The 22,414-nt window shown below is 48.9% G+C and overlaps 1 protein-coding gene across 8 annotated transcripts in view; it reads right to left on the reverse strand.

The window, feature by feature from the left end:
* Positions 1-662: 662 nt before the first annotated feature.
* The window catches only part of RALGPS1 (Ral GEF with PH domain and SH3 binding motif 1), a 1,264,350-nt gene continuing 1,242,598 nt past the window's right edge, over positions 663-22,414 (reverse strand). For all 8 annotated transcript variants that reach the window (XM_073541171.1, XM_073541175.1, XM_073541174.1 and 5 more), the window contains one exon: positions 663-1,986. In XM_073541171.1, coding sequence (XP_073397272.1) covers positions 1,957-1,986 — 30 coding nt within the window. In that variant the 3' untranslated portion in view covers positions 663-1,956. The remainder of the gene's footprint in view (positions 1,987-22,414) is intronic.

Genomic DNA, 22,414 nt, shown 5'->3' on the forward strand with positions numbered 1-22,414 from the left:
ACAACTTTGTGTTGTGCAAAACGTCTGCTCCATTTGAAGATGTTTTAAGCCAGAATTCTGGTTTAAACACCATGATGAATTGGGGTCATACTGTCAATTATAGTACAATTTTCCTACTACTGTCTTTATCCATGATTGGAGGAAGTATTGATCCTTTTTTATTTATTACTTAATGGAATTATTTCCTATCCGGCAGACAACTATAAGACCAATGTGGAGGCCACTGCTGGGACTTATGTTCCCTATCCCCTCTTAAATGGACCAGCTAGCTGCAAATGTGCCCTGCCACTCTAGAAATTCTACGGAAATAAGGTCAGTTATATAAACCAAAATTCCCCCATGTACATTCACAAACATTCTTTTATTGTCCCAATATATCTTAAATGAAAAAATTAAGCAATTTTGCAAATAATCTTGACTGAAAATCTCTTGCTGTTTTGTGTGTACAGCTCTGAGGCAGAACTGTGTGTCTCTCTGGCAGCAATAAGTCTGCACTCTGCTGCTATATTCTATATGTCCTCAGATATGTGCTAACATAGAATTCATAGCTTCATAAAAAGAATGATACAAATGGACGCGTGATTACAGGATTAGTAACCACAGAAACACATAGGTCCGCCTATGAGCTTTGAAAATCAGATTTTAGCCTTTAAAATAAATACTGTTAGCAAAATATCACAATTTTTAATTTACAGAGCAGTGAAAATACATGAATAGATATACATTCAGGGAATGGTCTTTGTTATGGATTACACTGACTTTCCATGTCTTAACACGTCATGTTTATTCTGTCACTTCATTCTCATGTTTGTCAGACCTTACAGGATATTGGGTTGTGTACATACCTTGCTAGATTCACACAGGATTTTCCTCTCAGGGTATGTTACCCAAAACTGTATTTGTTTTAAGGCCCTTTAAATCTCAACTTCATAAATGTAATACTTGTACATGTATTTATGATTCCCTGCAGTCACTCTGTATATTCACATATGGTAGTGACAATGAGTTTTGTCATTTTTTTTTAGGTGTCATGGCGACAACATGAACACAGTCTAATTTTCCAAACATCATAATTAAATAAAGCACAATTAAAGTTACAAAATACAAAAAAAAAAATCAGCAGATGTCTAGAGGCAAGACCCAAAAAGTTGTGCATGTGTGACATAAGTTGGTATTCCCCTGTAAATATTGATAAATAAAACCTGTAACCTTTAATAAGCACTGCACACCTTCCATTGGGTACAATCAGCCCCTACTAATTTTATACTAATATAGTAAATAAAAACTGAAATATTCATCAGCAAAGTCTCTCCCATCCTAAAACCAAAAACAAGTTAAATATTTTTTTTTCCTTTTTCAAATAATTTTTTTTGCGCCAAAATACATGTTCAGGGAATTGATCAGATGACACATGTACGGGAAGTTAATTTACTGTTTTTGAAGTTTTTTGTTTTTTGTTTACAAAAGTATGAGGCGACCATACCATAGAAGTGAGTGCTCGCTGCACTGAAGTTATAAAACGGTTGTTCACTGCTGGACAAGTTGTAATAGTAACACTGAAGATTTGAGAAAGAGCTTAAAACCCAACATGGGTTAATAAAACTAGGTCCATGTCTGGCACACACAGCAGAGCTTCAATTTTAAAAATCAGTGTTAAAAAAAACAGTTGCCAAAAAAGGAGGGTGGCCTGTAGTCCGAGGTCTGTACATGGCTCCCGATGAGCACAAGATTTAGTCAGTGACTAATGTGTTAAATACAGCCCAGTTAGAAAAAAAAAATAGTCTTCTATGTGCAAGACTCTCTCCATGGAGAATGTCAGCTTTTTACTTTCACTTATAAATAGAGGAAATAGCAAATGTCCTTGTCCCGTAGTGACTTGTGGCTTGTAGTGTCTTCGGTGGCTGAGTTCTCCCTTCATTTGGCACATCTTTTTTGTCATGAAACTGACTGGCGAGTTCACTCAAAAGACATAAGATTAGTTGGGGCCTGCGGGAAGAAACAAGCAGAGAAGTCATGTTCTCCAATAGACAAATAGATTAATTATAATATCAGCATGACATAAGAAGTCAATAAAGACTAGATGCAGATACATGAATATACACTGCTTAAAAAATAAAGGAAACACTAAAATACCACATGCCAAATATCACTGAATGAAATATTCCAGTTGCAAATCTTTATTTGTAACATAGTGGAATGTGTTGGGAACAATAAAACATAAAAATGAACAATGCAAATCAAAATTAATAATCCATGGAAGTCTGGATTTGGGCTGAAATTCAAAATCAAAGTGGAAAATCAAATTACAGGCTGATCCAGCTTCAGTTGACATGACTCAAGACAAGAAAATGATGCTCAGTAGTGTGTGGCCTCCAAGTGCTCGTATGACCTCCCTACAATGCCTGGGCATTCTCCTGATGAGGCAGCAGATATTCTCCTGAGGGATCTCCTTCCACATCTGGATTAAATCATCAGTAAACTCCTGGACAAAATGTGGTGCAACACGGCAAATGTAAAGTGACATGATGTCCCAGATGTGCTCAGAGTATCCCTGGCTAGCACATGGAGGGCTATGCAGCCATCCAAAGAAATGCCTTCCCACATCATTACTGACCCTCTGCCAAATCGGCCATGCTGGAGGATGTTGCAGGCATCAGATCATTCTCCACAGCATCTTCAGACACTGTCACGTGCTCAGTGTGAACCTGTTTTCATCCGTGAAGAGCACAGGGTGCCAATGTGGAATCTCACAATCTTCGTGTTCTCTGGCAAATGCCAATCGCTCTGCTCAGTGTTGTGCTGTAAGCATAACACCCAATTGTGGACATCTGACTCTCATACCACTCTCATGGAGTCTGTTTCTGACAGTTTGAGCAGACACATGGGTGTTAGTGTCTTGCAGGAGGTCATTTTGCAGGGCTCTGGCACTGCTCCTCCTGTTCCTCCTTGCACAAAGGAGGAGATAGCGGTCCTGCTGTTGGGTTGTGGCCTTTCTATGACCCCCTCCATGTCTCCTGGTGTACTGGCATGTCTCCTGGTATCTGTGCCATTCTCTGGACACCGCTGACAGACGCAGCTACCCTTTTTTCCACAGATTGCCTTAATGTGACATTCTAGATGAGCTGCACTATCTGAGGAACTTCTGTGGGGTGCAGACAGCGCCTTATGCTATTGTACAGTACCTCTAGGGGTGAGAACAAAGACAAAATGCAAAAGGGACCAAAATAACAGCCAAAAAGAATGGGAACAGAGAAATGGCCAGTGGTCACCCCCTGCAGAACCACTCATTTATAGGAGTTACATTGCTAATTGCCTTCTAGCTGTTTCATAGGTTAAAAAGACCTAGGTCCATCAAATTCAGTCTCTCTCCACTAATTGTTCATTTTGTCACTAATTTAACTATAACCCATAATGTTATGTGTATCAAGTAAATCATCCAGCCCTTTTTATAGACTGTTATAGTGTCTTCCATTACTACCTCTTGCGGTAGGGCATTCAACAATCTGACTCATCCAACTGTAAAAACTCTTTCCTATTTAGCTGCCTTTCTTCCACCTGTAATGAGTGCCTCCTGGTCCTTACTATGGTCCTTGAAAGCAATAAGCAATGCGCCAGTTCTTTGTACTGACCACACATATATTTATACATAATACATAAACTCCAACCAATCAAACGGGGATAGAGAGGCATAGGCAAACAAAATAGATAAAATTAAATATTTCTTTGTAACATTAAAAATGCAATATTCAAAGGGAATTTCTCTAACAGGTAAAAAAAAGGACAATGAACAAATGGAGAACCAGTGTTGGTAAAATCAGTAGCAAAAAAGTTAAATATAATAATAGCTAAGGCTATCCCCTGATGTCAATCAACAGCAAAATAATTTAAACATGCATAGTGCCCATCTATTGCAGCAAGGTATCAATCACAACAGTGAATAGTCATACACCGGCATATAAAGTCGTAAAGTGCTTCAGTGCACCTACAAAAAACAAATGCTGCTACTTCATCAACATGTCGTGAAGAAGCCATTAAGGCGAAATGGCGCTGTCGGGGTGGGACAGCGGGCACTAGGAGACCGGGATACACTTCTATGTAGGTAATGACATGTTGATGAAGTAGCATTTATTTTTTCTAGATGCACCGAAGCACTTTACGACTTTATATGCCGTTGTATGACTATTCACCGTTGTTAGGCGTCGGATTTCGGCAGCTGCAAAGCAGGAATCCAGAGCCATACATCCAGCGGTCTCCCATTCCTTTCTGACCGCTCAGGGACCTGCACAGCAATCTCAGCGATCCAGGCGCCCTGCTCAGACCAGCTCTCTGGGTCTGGATGTTGCTGCCACCTCTGGACCAGCAATGGTAGCGCAACCTGCTTTGCAGGAAACCACTCCAGAGGCTAAGTCCTCTCGCCGCGCTACTGGGCATGCCCACGAGACGATCTCCCTGTGGAGATCGGGGGTCACGTGCTCAGGTCCTTGTCCTGATCTGATTGGCCTATCTCAGAGGTCTGGAAGGTCCCGGAAGCGCAAGGCTATAAAAGGCCAGCATGGCCGCTCGGCCATGCGCTAGTATAGACAATACGTGCTATGTGTGAATGGTGACAGATGTATGATTCTGGTGACTGACTCATTTGAAACCCCTTCCCTCTGATATTACGCATGTGGTTAGGGAATTAGTTTAGCAGTCAGCGTCAGTCAGTGGCAAGCCATACGCCACGGTGCATACCGCACCGCTACACTAGCGTCCGACAGTGTTATGCCTCACAGCACTGTCATACAGCGGCAGTAGTTACCGCCGCGCTGCAGTTAGCAGCACTTAGCGGGTGTCCGCGGTAGCGACGCCGCACGCACGGTAGGTCAAGACGGGCACCGACCTCTGCCTTGGGCCGTGTCCTGTGACCGTATACCGTGTGTGCAAGCCAGATGAGACCTGTGAAGCTAACAGGCTCGGCGTTTATGCTTTACTTATACTAAAGCGCCTCTGTGTGTTTAACAGAGTCCGCTCTGCGCACCTCGGGTGACGTTTAACCCGAGCGCAGTATACCGCCATATAGCGTGTCTGCTGTTACGCAGCAGCGGTTGTTACACCTACTGCAAGGTGGACCCCGGGCGGCAAACGCACTTCCTATTATTTATATTTAGTGTGTTCTGCCGTCCCTAACAACCATTGTGATTGAAACCTTGCTGCAGTAGATGGGCACTATGCATGTTTAAATTATTTAGCTGTTGACTGACATCAGGGGGTAGCCTTAGCCACTATTATATTTAACTTTTTTGCTACTGATTTTACCAACACTGGTTCTTCTTTTGTTCATTGTCCCTTTTTTAATCTAGTTGCCCACTTGTGAACTCTAATTTCTGAATGTCGTTTTTTGAAATGTGGAGCCCAAAACTGGATCTCATTTTCTAGATGTGACCTCACAAGTGATTTATCAAGGGGTAACAATACATTGGGATCACAGGATTTTATATTTTATACACCCTAAGAACTTGCTTGCTTTTGCAGCTGCTGGTTGACATTGAGTACTACTGTTCAACTGACTTATAACCAGAATACCCAAGCCCTTCTCCTATTCTGTAGTCCCGAGTATAATCCCATTTAATGTATATGTAGCAATAGGATTATTCCATCCTACGTGCATTACTCTACATTTAACTAGATTCTACCTAATTTCCCAAGTGTTTGCCCATTCACACATCTTATCCATTTTGCAAAATTGTACTGTCAAGGTCAGATTTTAGTATCCTACATAGTTTGGTGTTGTGAGCAAAGACTGATACTTTACTCTCAATCTCATCCACTAGGCCATTAATAAAGAGGTTAAAAAGAATTGGTCCTAGCACAGATCCCAGCGGGATCCCACTGCTGATTATATCCCATTTAAAGAACGTACAATTTATGACAACTCTTTGTTTCCTGTCATTTATCCAATTCCTTACCCAACTGCATATAGTTTCCCCCAGTCCCTGCTAATGAAGCTACAGTGTGGCACAGTATCAAATACCTTTGCAAAGTCCAGATAAATCACATCAGCTGCATTATCAACATTCAGATTTGCACTTACCTCCTCATAGAAATCCAACATGACCTATCTTACATGAAACCATGCCGGATGGTAGTTGCCTGGCTACATCGTCTTACCTTTCTTAAATATCAGTACCACATCATCTATCCTCCAATCCTGTTGTACTACCCCTGTTACAAGAGAGTCTTATAAGATACAGTGGTCTGTCAATTACTGAGCTCAATTCCTTCAGTATCCGTGGATCAATGCCATCTGGGCTGGGGGATTTGTCAATGTTTAATTTGCTCACACGCAAGCATACTTTTTCTTCTGTAAAACTAGTTATATCACATTGTAAACTTAGATTTTTGCTTTGTTGAATGATCCCTGGAACATATAAGTTCATCGATGAACACGGATGAAAAGTTCCGGTTTAATATCTCAGCCTTTTCTTTCTCCTCTACTATCTTGATGTTATTGTCGTTTAAGGGCCAACTAAGTCTCATAAAATATACAGTTTATTGAAAATATTAAAATAATTTAAATGTATATAGAAACCAGTAAGGTCAAAAATTCAATTATATTGTCAAGGAGCCTTACAATAATTCAGATATAAAACTAAACCTTTATTTAAGCCTTGATTAAAGACAAAAACAACTACACAAATACACAAACAACCGTGTCACCTACTAAAACCCTACAAGGGGGTCCTGATATCAAACTGCCAAACAGTGGAGGTTGGCACCCTAAACATAATTGAGATTGGCGCCCCGATCAACGACGGCTGTACCCTATAGCTCCTATATAACCCTGGATAGGTGCAGCATGCGGTCACTTAATTAACCAGGAAAGGAGTGTATAGGGGTTGCCAATAAGGTAGTTGGGTAGCCAATAAGGTAGTTGGGTAGGCAACAATGAAAAAAGTGCAAAACAGTGCAAACGACAAAGACATTAAAGTGACATGTGCAAAACAGATGAGTACCTGACTAACTGTTCCCTGTAACTGTATACCTTCCTGTCAGCGGAGGTTGGCACCATACTGGTCAGCGGAATGGCGACCCTGCTCCACGACGGCTCACCCTCACAAGACCCTGATAAGGCTAATGACAAAATTCAAGGGCAGCAAATCAATATCCCTAGAAGGCATAATTTATGGCATGGTCCATATATGACCCATACAATACAATAGAAAGATTTCAAAGCATATTTATAACAGTAGAAAAAGGTACTCAAGTTTGATGATGGATAGGAAGAACCTCAACCTCAATTAAACCATAAAATTAATCTTGGGCTGATGCTTTTACTCTGATTACGAATCTTAGAATACCCAGCGGGTAACTGGACATCCTCCCCAGCGGCCATTTGCTCTTGGTGCAGTTCCCTTACTGACCTGAGAGACAAGGGGGGTGCCGGAGAGCTCTGCCTGTGTAGCTACGTCACATTGGTGACGTGGGAGGAACGCGTCCTGTCCCTCCACATTGGTGGCAGCGGTGGGATCAGAGTAATAGTGTGTGTGGGACCGCTACTCCCAGACACTAAAGACTACCAGCGGTAACTCACTGCTGGGGTCTTAAGGTCAGCCCAGCACTAGACGGTCAGAGTGCAACTATAAGTTGTGTGCGAGGTCAGGGTTGCAGCTGTGTAAGTAACCAGAGGTTCCCAAGATGGCGGAAGGCGCCAGGAGTAAGGCAAAGGGGGAGGCCAATGCTATGGTCTATGAGGAGGTGGTGGACAATACCATTGAAGGCGAGGGGTGCTCAGTCAGGGCTCCCCAAGGAGCCAGACCCCCGTGCTCAGTCCCACAGTGAATTGTCCACCACCTACCCGCCCCAGCCTGTCCAGATCGGAGGCCCTTTTCCAAGCGGCTATGGCACAGCTCGAGGCTGGTAACGACGACGCCTATGACAGAGTCCTGGTGGCGGCAGAGAAAGCAGCAGAGTGTGAGCATGCCAAACATGTGCTGCAGAACGCCGTGAAGCTGCGGAGCGCCAGCACCGACTGGAGATGGCTCAGCACGGGCTCCAGCTGGACTCTCCAGCCCCACCAGGGACCAAGGCTTCCAAGGTACGTGCGGAGGACTTCCCCCTGCTTGAAAAGGATGGAGATCTGGATTCCTTTCTGCTGGCCTTTGAGAGAACCTGCCTCCAACACCATCGGGCCCTGGATCAGTGGGCAAGGTACCTGACCCCCCGTTTGAGGGGTAAGTCCCTGGAAGTTTTGGGGGACTTACCTGCCGGGGAGGAGCAGGACTGCAACAGCATCAAGCGGGCCCTGATCCAGCACTACAACCTCACCTTGGAGTCGTACCGCAGGAAGTTCCGGAGCCTGCAGCGGGGCTCAAAGGACTCCTGGACCGACCACATGCGGGCACTGCTGAGAGCTGCGGAGCACTGGACCTCGGGTCTAGAGCTCACCACCCACCAGGAGGTCCAGGAACTGTTTGTCACGGAGCAGTTCTTGTGGAACTGCCCAGAGGACCTCCAGCAGTTCCTCCGTGACCAGAAACCAAAGGGGACTTCTGCTACAGCCGCCCTGGCAGACGAATATGCCAACAACAGGGTCTCTGAGCCAAAGAAACCTGCCAGCAGCACCTGGAGAGGGGGTAAGCCCAATCCTGCCCCTGTCCCCCCAGCCCCCAGAGTGCAAGGGGTGTACCCCCCTGCTGCCCTCTCCAGGCCAGGAGCAGAACCCAGATGTTGTCATCATTGCAACCAGCGGGGACACTTTAAGGCTGCGTGTCCCCAGCGCCAGAAGGCCCCATCCCTGTCCCTGAAACCGTCCACTGTTTTGGGTGTGGGAGGGGGTGGTGGGAGGTCCCTGGACAATTACCAACCCGTCACCATTGTCCGCTCAGCGGTCATGGGACTGCGGGGCACAGGCGCTGAATGAACCCTGGTATGTCCTGAGGTGGTGTCCCCTCAAGACTTGGTGCCTGGGAAAACCCTTTCCGCCTCCAGAATTGGAGGCGTTGAGCCGGCGCTGCCCTTCGCCAAGGTGTTTTTGGACTGGGGTGTCGGGAGGGGAATGCGGGAGGAGGGAGTAACGCCAAATATTCCTGCCAACATGCTGCTTGGGACTGATTTGGGGCGGCTAGTGTCTCAGTATGTGGCCACTGAACCCCCAAGTCCAGCTCCCCAAGAATGTCATGACACTACTGTGAATGCTAATATTAATGTGTTGAATGTGCCTCCAAGAATGGAGGAGGGAGTGAAACCTGATGGTAAGTCATGCACTGACACTACACACACAGGGCTCACAGTGAGGACAGGTGAGAAGACTTCAGGGGAGAGATCAGAGGTGGAGGGAGGTGCTGCTATGGGCTGTGTAGGGCCCCTAAGTGAATCCAGTCTGCTGAGTTTAGGGCCTCTGCAGAAAGAGGAACATTCCATGGGGGGAGGGGGCGTCCCGGGAGAGGAGCCACCAGGAAAGACCCCAGGGCAGGAGTTCCCCGCATCCGGGATGTCAGGAGGCCAGGGAAGTCTGCCTGACCCGGCGACTTTGTCAGGGGCTGAGGGGAAGCAGGCGCTACCTGTGGTCTCAGCGGTCGTGGCCGCTGTTACCAGGAGTAGGAGCGCTGGAGCCCAAGGACCCTCGCGGAGGTCCGACAGTTTCCCCCTCTCCGACCAAGTGGCTGCTGAGTCAGACAGCAGCCAGGAGATCCTGGGGAGCTGACAGAGGATGTGGCAGTTTTGTCAATTCTTGCCACATCAAGTCTGGGATTTCAGGCAGCGTTGGAAACTGACGCTAGCCTGAAAGCTCTCAAGGAGCAGGCAGCACAGCCTCCCCTGGAGTCCGACCGTGAGTGAGTGGTCTGGGACCAGGGACGGATGTATCGGGTAACGGTCCAGCAGGGTTCACTGGAGGTGTGGCTCAGGGACCAACAGTTAGTGGTACCCTATCCGTTCAGGGCAGAATTGTTGCGGATTGCACACTGTTACACCGCTCCGCCATACTCACCCGGCCTCCGCTCCCACGCCGCAGTCGCCCTCCGCTCCCACGCCGCAGCCTCTCTCCACCCGACGGCCGCGGCGGTCACCTGAGACAGACCCGCGACCGATGCCTTCCCTGCATGCTATGCGCATGCGCCATAGGCCGCGGCCGCGCCTCCTTCCTGCTTCTTATGCTCCGGCTGTGCCCTGACCCGGAAGCACATTTGGACCAATGGCTGACCAGACGGGGCCAAATCAGGCCGCTTCCCCCTGAGGGAGGCGCCTGATCGTTGTGTTTCCTGACACTCTGGCCTCGCTCCATCGTGCACACTCTGCTCCTGCAGTTCCTGTCTCGGCTGCTCCTCACAGCAGCTTCTCAGTCCTGCTACCCGTGTTCCTGTCGTCCTACTCCAGTCCTGCCTTGTGTTCCTGCCGTCCTACTCCAGTCCTGCCTTGTGTTCCTGTCGTCCTACTCCAGTCCTGCCTTGTGTTCCTGCCGTCCTACTCCAGTCCTGCCTTCACTGTTCCTGCCGTCCTACTCCAGTCCTGCCTTGTGTTCCTGCCGTCCTACTCCAGTCCTGCCTTCACTGTTCCTGCCGTCCTACTCCAGTCCTGCCTTGTGTTCCTGCCGTCCTACTCCAGTCCTGTCTTCAGTGCTCCTGCCGTCCTACTCCAGTCTCAGTCTTACTCCGGTCCATCCTGAGCCGCCCCTCTCGGTACCGGCTACCGTGGTACTCGAACCCCTGGGCCTGCTCCTAACGGTCCCTGTATAGGGGTCGGTTCCACCTGGCAGCTCGCCCGGGGTCCCTCGGTGCCACGGTCCAGAGGGTCCACTCTCGGAGCTCCCGCTCCTGACCACCCACGCTAACAGTACGATCAGGACATGGACTCCGCCGGTACTACGGCTGCTACCCAGAAAGAGTTGCTATTCCTACGGGAGAATCAGGGGCGCATTATGTCAATCATGAAGTCGATGGACACCCGTTTGTCGGCCTTACAGGTGGCCGATCCTGGAAATGCCACTCAGCTGGCCAGTCTCCAACAGGAGCTGGGCCAGCAGCAAGATACTCAAACCCACATTTTGTCCTACATGGCCTCCTTTGATAGTCGCTTGTCGGCCCTCCAGGCTGCCGCTGCAGTGCCGACTCCTCCCCCTGCGTCTGCTGCTCATCCGACGCCCCGCCTCGCCAAGCCGCCTCGTTTCACCGGGGATCCCAAGCTCTGTAGGGGGTTCTTAAATCAGTGTAGTCTCCACTTTGAATGGCTGCCGCAGCAATATCCCTCGGACCGGGCCAAAGTGGCCTTCATCATGTCCCATCTGGAGGGAGAGGCCCTTTCTTGGGTAAACCCGCTCTGGGAACGTGACGACCCGGTCGTTTCGAGTCTCCCGGTTTTCCTGGATACGTTTCGTAAGGTTTTCGATGAGCCGGGCCGGTTAGCCTCTCTCACTGAGTCACTCTTTAACTTACACCAGGGCTCTCTCACGGTCGGACAGTACGCTATTCGCTTTCGCACTATTTCCTCTGAGCTCGGCTGGAATAACGCAGCTTTGGTGGGGGCATTCTGGCGCGGTCTTTCTAGTAAAATAAAGGATGAACTCGCTGGTCGAGATACCCCGTCCACCTTAGAGGACCTTATCTCGCTGGCTACCCGCATTGACCTGCGCTTCCTGGAGCGCGCTCGGGAGTCAGTGAGAGACAGGCGCTCCTCCAGGTCAGTTCCTCCTTTCGCTCAGTCGGCCAGCTCACGTTCAGTCGGATCTTCTTCCCTCTCTTCGGGTGAGCCCATGCAGATAGATCATCTCAGGTTGGCCGAGTTACGTAAGAGAGAGAGACGGGCACAAGGTCTGTGCCTCTATTGCGGTCATTCGTCACACTATATCCGCACCTGTCCTAAGAGACAGGGAAACGACTCCACCTAGGTCAGGTAAGAGAGGCCTTCCTAGGTGATGGTGATGATTCCTCTCAACCCCTTACGATTTCTGTGCTTTTGGTTTCAGGAGGGAGGCGTGGTTCCGAGGTGGCCTACGTGGATTCGGGCTCAGCGGGTAACTTCATTCGGCCGGAAGAGGTAGACAAATACCAAATTCCTGTAGTCACTCTATCTAACCCAATTCAGATTGCCACCGTGGATGGCAAACCGCTACAGGTGACCGTCACCTTGGTCACTGAAGAGGTGGAATTGCAAATCGGAGCCTTACATCGAGAGAAGATAGCCTTTTACGTTTTACCTAAGCTCTCTCACGCCATTCTACTCGGTCTTCCATGGTTAAGGACTCATCAGCCTGTTCTCGACTGGTCTTCTGGGGAGATACTCCGCTGGGGGCACCCGTGCCAAGCTCGCTGTCTGACTCCTGTCCGCCTGGCGGCCGCTCCACGGTCACCTCCAGACCTCCCGGGTCTTCCTCCAGCTTACAGCTCCTACGCCGATGTTTTTGATAAGAAGGAAGCAGAGGTCCTCCCTCCACACCGGCCGTTTGACTGCCCAATTGAACTTGTTTCTGGTTCAACCCCCCCAAGGGGCAGAATCTACCCTCTGTCTCCCGTGGAGACCACCGCCATGTCCGAGTACGTCCAAGAGAACCTCGCCAAAGGCTTTATACGGAAATCCTCTTCGCCCACGGGAGCCGGGTTCTTCTTCGTCAAAAAGAAGGACGGGACTCTACGGCCATGCATTGACTATAGGGGCTTGAATGAGATTACCATCAAGAACAGGTACCCTCTTCCACTCATTCCGGAACTGTTTGACCGTCTCAGAGGGGCTCGGGTCTTTACCAAGCTGGACCTCAGAGGAGCCTACAATCTGGTCCGTATCCGTGCAGGTGACGAGTGGAAGACCGCTTTCAACACTCGAGATGGCCATTACGAGTACCTGGTCATGCCCTTCGGTCTTTGCAATGCTCCTGCAGTCTTTCAAGAGTTCGTCAACGAGATCTTCCGGGATCTCTTGTACTCCTGTGTGGTCGTGTACTTAGACGACATCCTCGTCTTCTCGCCGGACCTCTCGTCCCACAGAAAGAGTGTCCGCCTGGTGCTTCAGCGTCTTCGGGAGAACCGTCTGTATGCAAAGATCGAGAAATATCTCTTCGAACAGACCTCTCTGCCATTTCTGGGATACATTATCTCCGACGCTGGTCTAAGGATGGATCCCGAGAAGTTGTCTGCCATCCTCAAATGGCCTCGCCCCGTCGGATTAAAGGCGATACAACGATTCCTCGGGTTCGCCAACTATTACCGGCAATTTGTCTCCCACTTCTCCGCGATCACAAGACCCATTTCTGTGCTTACCCGTAAAGGGTCTACTTCCAAGGATTGGTCTCCTGAGGCAGAGGAGGCCTTTCTGTCCCTAAAACGGGCTTTCTCCACGGCTCCGGTCCTGCATCGCCCTGAGAGCGATCGACCTTTTGTACTCGAGGTGGACGCTTCCTCGACTGGTGCCGGGGCTGTGCTGTCCCAGAGAACCGCCTCCGGTCGCCTGCACCCTTGTGGCTTCTTCTCGAAGGCCTTTTCTCCATCCGAGTGTAACTACTCGATCGGTGACCGGGAACTTTTGGCCATCAAGTTGGCCTTGGAGGAATGGCGCCACCTCCTGGAAGGAGCTGTCCATCCTTTTGTCATCTTCTCGGACCACAAGAATCTGGCCTATCTCCAGTCTGCCCAGAGACTAAACCCTCGCCAGGCCAGATGGTCTTTATTTTTTGCCCGATTTGATTTCGAGCTCCGATTCCGTCCCGGCAGCAAGAATTCCAAAGCCGACGCCCTGTCCAGGGTCTTCCAACCACACGAATCCACGGAGGAACCGTCACATATCATTGATCCCACTAGGATCATCACCGTGGCTCCAGTGAACTGGCTTACTCCTCCGCCTGGCAAGACGCTTGTGCCAGAGAATCTCAAGCAAAAGGTTCTTCTATGGGGGCACTCCTCCAAACTGGCCGGCCATGCCGGAACTAAGAAGACCCTTGATCTTATCAAACGTCACTACTGGTGGCCCTCACTTCGCCAAGATGTACTCGATTTTGTGGCTTCTTGTCCATCCTGTGCAAAGAACAAGGTACCACGGAGATCTCCGTCTGGCTTGTTGCTTCCGTTGCCTGTCCCTACGGTTCCTTGGGAGAACATCGCCATGGATTTCATCACCGACCTACCCTGCTCTGCGGGCTGCTCAGTCATTCTGGTGGTGGTGGATCGTTTTTCCAAGATGGCTCACTTCATCCCTCTGCCCGGTCTTCCCTCAGCGCCGGAGCTGGCCGAGATCTTCATTCATCAAGTCTTCAGGCTTCATGGACTACCTCGACGCATTGTGTCTGACCGAGGGGTTCAGTTTACCTCCAAGTTCTGGCGTTCGCTTTGTAAGCTTATGAACGTTTCCCTCGACTTCTCCTCGGCCTACCATCCACAGTCCAACGGACAAGTAGAGCGTACCAACCAGACGCTTACGGGATACTTACGCCACTTCTCTAACGCCCACCAGAACGATTGGGTCAGCTTACTCCCCTGGGCAGAGTTCGCTTATAACAACCATGCTGGTGAGTCTTCGGCCAAGTCTCCGTTTTTCATTGTTTTTGGCAGACATCCTGGTGTCCCTCTTCCGATAACCCCTGCCTCTGAGGTACCCGCGGCCAATGCCTTGTCCTCGGAATTTTCTAAGATTTGGGCTGAGACCAACACATCACTCAAGAGATCCGCTGATCAGATGAAGAACTATGCAGACAAAAAGAGGTTGGATTCTCCTCCGTATCGTGTTGGCGACAAGGTCTGGCTCTCCTCCAAATTCGTCCGACTAAAACTGCCCTCCTACAAGTTGGGTCCACGCTACATCGGTCCGTTTGAAATTCTGGGACGTATTAACGAAGTTGCCTACAAATTGAGGTTGCCTGCTTCGCTCCGGATCCCAAACACCTTTCACGTCTCTCTCCTGAAGCCTGTGGTGCTGAATCGTTTCCATTCCTCGCTTGATCTTGGTCCTCAGCCGGTGGGTGCCGACAACGTTTTTGAAGTGCAGGACATCCTCGCTGTGAAAAGGGTTAGAGGTAGGACTTTCTTTCTCGTTGATTGGAAGGGCTTTGGTCCTGAGGAGAGATCCTGGGAGCCTCGGGAGAATATTAATGCTCCCCGTATCCTCAAGAGGTTTCTTGTTAATCTCCGGGGGGGGCGGCTTAGGGGAGGGGGTACTGTTACACCGCTCCGCCATACTCACCCGGCCTCCGCTCCCACGCCGCAGTCGCCCTCCGCTCCCACGCCGCAGCCTCTCTCCACCCGACGGCCGCGGCGGTCACCTGAGACAGACCCGCGACCGATGCCTTCCCTGCATGCTATGCGCATGCGCCATAGGCCGCGGCCGCGCCTCCTTCCTGCTTCTTATGCTCCGGCTGTGCCCTGACCCGGAAGCACATTTGGACCAATGGCTGACCAGACGGGGCCATATCAGGCCGCTTCCCCCTGAGGGAGGCGCCTGATCGTTGTGTTTCCTGACACTCTGGCCTCGCTCCATCGTGCACACTCTGCTCCTGCAGTTCCTGTCTCGGCTGCTCCTCACAGCAGCTTCTCAGTCCTGCTACCCGTGTTCCTGTCGTCCTACTCCAGTCCTGCCTTGTGTTCCTGCCGTCCTACTCCAGTCCTGCCTTGTGTTCCTGTCGTCCTACTCCAGTCCTGCCTTGTGTTCCTGCCGTCCTACTCCAGTCCTGCCTTCACTGTTCCTGCCGTCCTACTCCAGTCCTGCCTTGTGTTCCTGCCGTCCTACTCCAGTCCTGCCTTCACTGTTCCTGCCGTCCTACTCCAGTCCTGCCTTGTGTTCCTGCCGTCCTACTCCAGTCCTGTCTTCAGTGCTCCTGCCGTCCTACTCCAGTCTCAGTCTTACTCCGGTCCATCCTGAGCCGCCCCTCTCGGTACCGGCTACCGTGGTACTCGAACCCCTGGGCCTGCTCCTAACGGTCCCTGTATAGGGGTCGGTTCCACCTGGCAGCTCGCCCGGGGTCCCTCGGTGCCACGGTCCAGAGGGTCCACTCTCGGAGCTCCCGCTCCTGACCACCCACGCTAACACACACTATATTCCCATGGCCGGACATCTAGGGATCACTAAAACCAGGGACAGGCTAGCTCAGCATTTCTACTGGCCGGGAATGAGGACCGAGGTGATTGCCTACTGCTGTTCGTGTGATACCTGTCAGAGGGTGGGGAAGGCGGGGCGGCGCCCCAAAGCCCCACTAGTAACTCTGCCTATCATCGAAGAGCCTTTCTCGAGGGTGGCTGTGGATCTCATTGGACCTCTGTCCACCCCCAGCCACTCCGGGAAATGATTCATACTAACGGTAGTGGACTATGCCACCCGGTACCCGGAGGCGGTAGCTTTGTCGTCCATTCGGGCTGACAAAGTGGCCACTGCCTTACTGGAGATTTTCTCCAGAGTGGGATTTCCCCAGGAAATGCTCACTGACCGAGGGACCCAATTCATGTCGCAGCTGATGGAGTCTCTCTGTAAGCAGATACAGGTGCAACATTTGGTAGCCAGCCCGTACCATCCACAAACCAATGGCCTGTGTGAGCGGTTCAATGGCACCTTAAAGCAGATGCTGAAGATGTTGGTCGACTCCCACTGGAGACACTGGGAGCGGTATCTCCCACACCCGCTGTTTGCCTACCGGGAGGTCCCACAGGCCTCAACGGGGTTCTCCCCCTTTGAGCTCTTGTACGGGCGACGTGTACGGGGGCCCCTTGCTCTGGGGAAGGAAGCATGGGAAGGGAATTTGGCCACCCCTGGAGTGTCGGTCATTGAGTATGTCGTGCGCTTCCGGGACAGAATGATGGCCTTGATACGGCTGGTGCATGACAATATGGCCCAAGTCCAGGCTGACCAGAAGTGGTGGTACGACCAAAATGCTTGTGAGCGGACCTACGAGGTGGGTCAAAAGGTGTGGGTACTGGTCCCCTTACCTCAAAACAAGCTTCAGGCGGCCTGGGAGGGTCCATACCTCGTGCACCAGCGGCTCAACGCTGTCACCTATCTGGTCACCCTGGACCACGCCCGTGGAAGGAGGATGGCCTTCCACGTGAACATGATGAAGGCCCATCATGAGCGGGAGGCTTGTGCCCACCCATTGTGCAACCTTCCTGAGGAAGGAGAGGTAGAAAGCCTCCTGGATCTGCTCACCCAAGCCAAGGCGGGTGGATCCATTGAGGATGTGGGGGTTGGCCACCAGCTCTCGGAGGACCAACGTTCTCAGCTGGGGGTCACCCTACACCCCTTTCGGGAGCCGTCCATGACGTGGACACCGGCAATCATCCCCCGATCCGGCGTTCAGCGTATCGGATCTCTCTTGAGGTGCAGCAGCACATGCGCCAAGAGATAGACGAGATGCTGAAGCTGGGGGTGATCCAAGTGTCCAACAGCGCGTGGGCTTCGCCTGTAGTCCTCGTCCCTAAAAAGGACCGACCTACGCGGTTCTGCGTGGACTACCAGGGCTCAACGCTGTGACGGTCACGACGCGTACCCAATGCCGCGCATCGATGACCTGCTCGATCAGCTGGCCGGGGCCAAGTACCTGACCTTCATGGATCTGAGCAGGGGGTATTGGCAGATTCCCCTGACCCCTGGGGCACGGGACCGCTCTGCCTTTATCACCCCATTCGGACTGTACGAGTCCACGGTGATGCCATTCGGCATGAAGAATGCCCCTGCCACTTTTCAGAGGATGGTCAACATGCTGCTCGAGGGACTGGAAGGGTATGCGACCGCGTACCTAGATGACATCGCCATCTTCAGTCCCACCTGGGAGGATCACCTAGAGCACCTGGCGCAGGTGCTCGGACGGATACAGCGAGCAGGCTTGACCATTAAGCTGGAAAAATGCCAGCTGGGTATGAGTGAGGTCCACTACCTGGGACACTGGGTAGGTGGGGGAGCTCTGAAGCCAGAGCCCGGGAAGGTGGATGCCATCGCATCCTGGCCCACCCCCAGGACCAAGAAGCAGGTGATGTCCTTCTTGGGGAATGCCGGGTATTATAGGAGGTTTGTTCCACACTATAGTGCCCTGGCCAAGCCCCTGACACACCTCACCAAGAAGAAGCTGCCCGTCACAGTCGACTGGACAGTCGCCTGCGAGACAGCTTTCCAGGTGCTCAAGACCGCCCTTTCTAGCTCTCCTGCACTACAGGCAGCCGACTTCACGCAGTCGTTGTTAGTGCAGACCAACGCCAGCGACTTCGGCCTCGGTGCTGTGATCAGCCAGGTCGACACTACGGGCCATGAACACCCCGTTCTGTACCTGAGCCGGAAGCTCCTGCCAAGGGAAGTGGCCTATAGCACGATGGAGAAGGAATGTCTGGCAATTGTGTGGGTCCTGCAGCATCTGCAGCCATACTTGTACGGACGCCAATTCACCGTGGAAACAGACCACAACCCCCTCAGCTGGTTACACACAGACTCTGGGACGAATGGGAGGTTGCTACGCTGGAGCCTCGCTCTCCAGCAGTATCGCTTCACCATTCGCCACAAAAGAGGCAGGGACCATGGTAACGCTGATGGGATGTCCCGGCAAGGAGAGGGTGCGGAAGGGCGCATGGGGGAACACAGGAATGTGATACCCCCTAGCGCCCTCTAAAGCAGGGAGGTGTGATGAACAAAGCAGGATTTAGTGCTCCAATGTTGAATAGCAAGGCCTTTTAGTATGATAATGAGATAAGGCCCAAAACAGAACTTCAAAGCTTGAGTAGGAGCCACGCCAGCATGGGGCAGGAAGGGGCCTGGGGGCTTCAATTAGAATATGCCTGTCAGCTAGACACAGAAATACACATCCATTATTTCTCCCAGCCACCCCGACTCCATCCTAGGATCATGGATTATGAGCACATCTTTTGAGTTATGGACTCATGGAAAATATCCGAGTGACCCTGAGGAAATCGCGCATCTGGCAGTGCGACTCCTGAGTCGGTGAGGGCTCTGGGACCTGAGATATAGAGACTGGCCCTCCACAGCAACCCAATGGGGCCATGTTTGCTCTCCACACGACAGGCAAAACAAACCGCATTCACTGGAACCTCTCATGTCCTGATCTGAACATGTTGTTGAAATTTACCCCCTTACTTAGATATTGGGAATAAGTTCTGCAGGGAGCTAAAGGGTAGAGATTATTAGCCCACCCTCTGACACAGGGGGAGGGACCCAGCATGCTTAAGAACAGCAGCACATGGCAGAGACACTCTCTCTCTCACAGAAGAACCAGACAATGATGATCTAAGAAGGAACTGGGGACAGATCTGCCAAGGGGAGCAGCGGCCCACGCTTTGGGGTCTGTCCGGCAACTAAGATTCTTGTACCTGTGGACTGCAGAGCTCCCGGCACCCACATGCAACCTACAATCTGGTAATTTGACCTCCAGCATAATATCTCTAAGTCTTGTACCCTTATTGTAATATTTTACTCTGACTGCAAATCCACTGTAATTCCATTGTATAGCTTACTGTATATTTCTGTAATTATCTAGTGCACCCTTAAGGCAATTAAACCATAAAATTAATCTTGGGCTGATGCTTTTACTCTGATTACGAATCTTAGAATACCCAGCGGGTAACAGGACATCCTCCCCGGCGGCCATTTGCTTTAGGTGCAGTTCCCTTACTGACCTGAGAGACAAGGGGGGCGCCAGAGAGCTGTGCCTGTGTAGCTACGTCACATTGGTGATGTGGGAGGAATCAGCATACCCTTGTTATACTAAAAAAACGTTTGCCCTATATCCAAATGTTGAGACTGAGGAAAATAAATAATGACAACGATACATTTGAGGAACAAATGAAAGATCTCAAATCCCAGTTTATTAATAGGGGGTACCCCAGAGAAATACTGAATGAAGCTGCGGATCGTGTCTCTAAATTTTCACAAATTGACACATTGAGAAAAAACACTGCCCGAGATCAGACAGGCTCTAATAATAATAACAAAAATAATGCCACGCCTCAGGAAAAACACTTTAATTTTTGCTTTATACACAGTCTTTTGGCTAAGGTTATCCATGCATCGATTCGTAAAAATTGGCATGTATTAAACGCCGACCGAACCTTAATAAAGTATGCAAATTAAACCTTGTTTTTCTTATAAAAGAACTAACAATCTTTCTGATCATTTAGTGCGCAATCATGTTTGCAATATACAGGAAACCTGGTTAACTTCTAATGTTTCTAAAGGAAATTTTAAATGTGACGACTGCAGTTTCTGTGACCAACATCTAATTGGTAATTCTTTACAGATTGGCCCTATTCATCATAGAATACGGGATTTAATTACTTGTAAAACAAAATTTGTGGTGTATATAGTTTTTTGTCCTTGCTTTCATTACTACATAGGGCAGACAATAAGACCTATGATGAAGATTTCGGAAATATGTCCATTCCATTCAACAGGTAAAGGATCTTTTAGGCTGATTAAGCATGTACAGGAGGGTGCATGGATCTAACCCATCTTGTTTCAAGTTTGCAGGTTTAGAAGTGGTGAAATTCCCACCAGGAGGTGGTGATCACAATAAATTATTATTGCAACGTGAAGCAAGGTAGATTATCAAAACCAATGCACAAGGAGCTTTGGGGTTAAATGATAGAATAGATTATTCTGTGTTCCTATAATATTACGTTAATATATTTGTTGATAACTTACAATCAGTAAATTGGATGTATTTTTTGCATTGTTTTTAAGAAAATTTTTTTTGCATTCATTGTTGTTTTTAATTTGAATATGTAAATGTTGTATGGTAATTTTTTTATTACAAGCCTTATATAAAAGGATATGACGTTGTAATTGATGCATCTGGACCTGCTGAAGCGTGTGTAACGCAAAACAGCGGTAGTCTTGTTCCCTGCATGTTGCTCACGCACCTAGCCCTCATGCTGACCTTGTCCAACTAATTCAATAAAGGACTATGGTTTTTTAACGGATTCCACGAGTGCTGCATTTTTCTTCATTTTTTGGCTTTATAGATATAAACTTGTTTGATATTTTGGCCTTTTCCTTCTTTCTTCCCTCACATTCCCTTCCCTTCATTTTAGCCATTTATTGACAATTTTTTTTTTGTCTAAATATGTTCTTGTTAAATTCATTATGTTTTTATGACTTTAATTTCTCTTACATTTTTATTGGTTTCTTTTCCACATTCTATGTTGGTCTTAAATTTTGAATTCATTTCCATGTGTGCTGTTTTCACTTCACATGTGTATTTAACCCCTTTGAAACAAAGCCTGTTTTCACCTTAATGACTGGGCCAATTTTTACAATTCTGACCACTATCATTTTATGAGGTCATAACTCTGGAACGGTTCAACGGATTCTGGTGATTCTGAGATTGTTTTCTCGTGACATACTGTGCTTTATGATAGTGGTAACATTTCTTCTATATGATTTGCATTTATTTGTGAAAAAAACAGAAATTTGGTGAAAATGTTCAAACTTTTAATTTTTACGCCCTTAAATAAGAGAGAGAAATCACACAAAATACTTAATAAATAACATTTCCCACATTTCTACTTTACATTAGTACAATTTTGTAAACAAATTTTTTTAAAATTTGCTAAACCATTTTTTTTAGAGACCACCTCACACTTGAAGTGACTTTGAGGGCCTATATGACAGAAAATACCCAAAAATGACACCATTCAAAAAACTGCACCCCCATCAAGGTACTCAAAATCACATTCAAGAAGTTTATTTAACCCTTGAGGTGCTTCACAGGAATTTTTGGAATGTGGAAGGAAAAAATTAACATTTACTTTAATTTCACAAAAATTCTCATTTAGACCTATTTTTTATTTTACTTTCGCAAGGGTTACAAGAGAAAATAGACCATACACTCTGTTGTGCAATTTCTCCTGAGCATGCCAATACCCCATATGTGGGGGAATTCTACTGTTTGGGCACACGGCAGTGCTCGGAAGGGAAGGAGCGTCATTTGACTTTTTGAATGCAAAACTTGATGGAATAATTAACGGACACCATGTCACATTTGAAGAGCCCCTGATGTGCCTAAACAGTGGAAACCCCCCACAAGTGACACCATTTTGGAAACTAGACCCCTTAGGAAACTTATCTAGATGTGTGTTGAGCACCTTGAACCCACAGGTGCTTCACAGAAGTTTATAGCGTAGAGCCGTGAAAATAAAAAAAAAAATCACATTTTTCCCAAATAAATCTTTTTTAGCTCCATATTTTGCATTTTCATAACGGTAACAGGAGAAATTGCTTCATACAATTTGTTGTGCCATTTCTCCTGAGTATACCGATACCCCATATGTGGGTGAAAACCACTGTTTGTGCACACGGCAGGGCTTGAAAGGGAAGGAGCGCCATTTGACTTTTTGAATTCAAAATTTGATGGAATTAGCGGATGCCATGTTTAGTTTGAAAAGCCCCTGATGTGCCTAAATAGCGGAAATCCCCCATAAGTGACATCATTTTGGAAACTAGACCCCTTTGGGACCTTATCTAGATGTGTATT

The sequence above is a fragment of the Dendrobates tinctorius genome, unplaced genomic scaffold, assembly GCF_039654945.1.
Source record: "Dendrobates tinctorius isolate UK_male_01 unplaced genomic scaffold, ASM3965494v1 ptg000120l, whole genome shotgun sequence".
In the NCBI taxonomy this organism is placed as follows: Eukaryota; Metazoa; Chordata; class Amphibia; order Anura; family Dendrobatidae; genus Dendrobates; species Dendrobates tinctorius.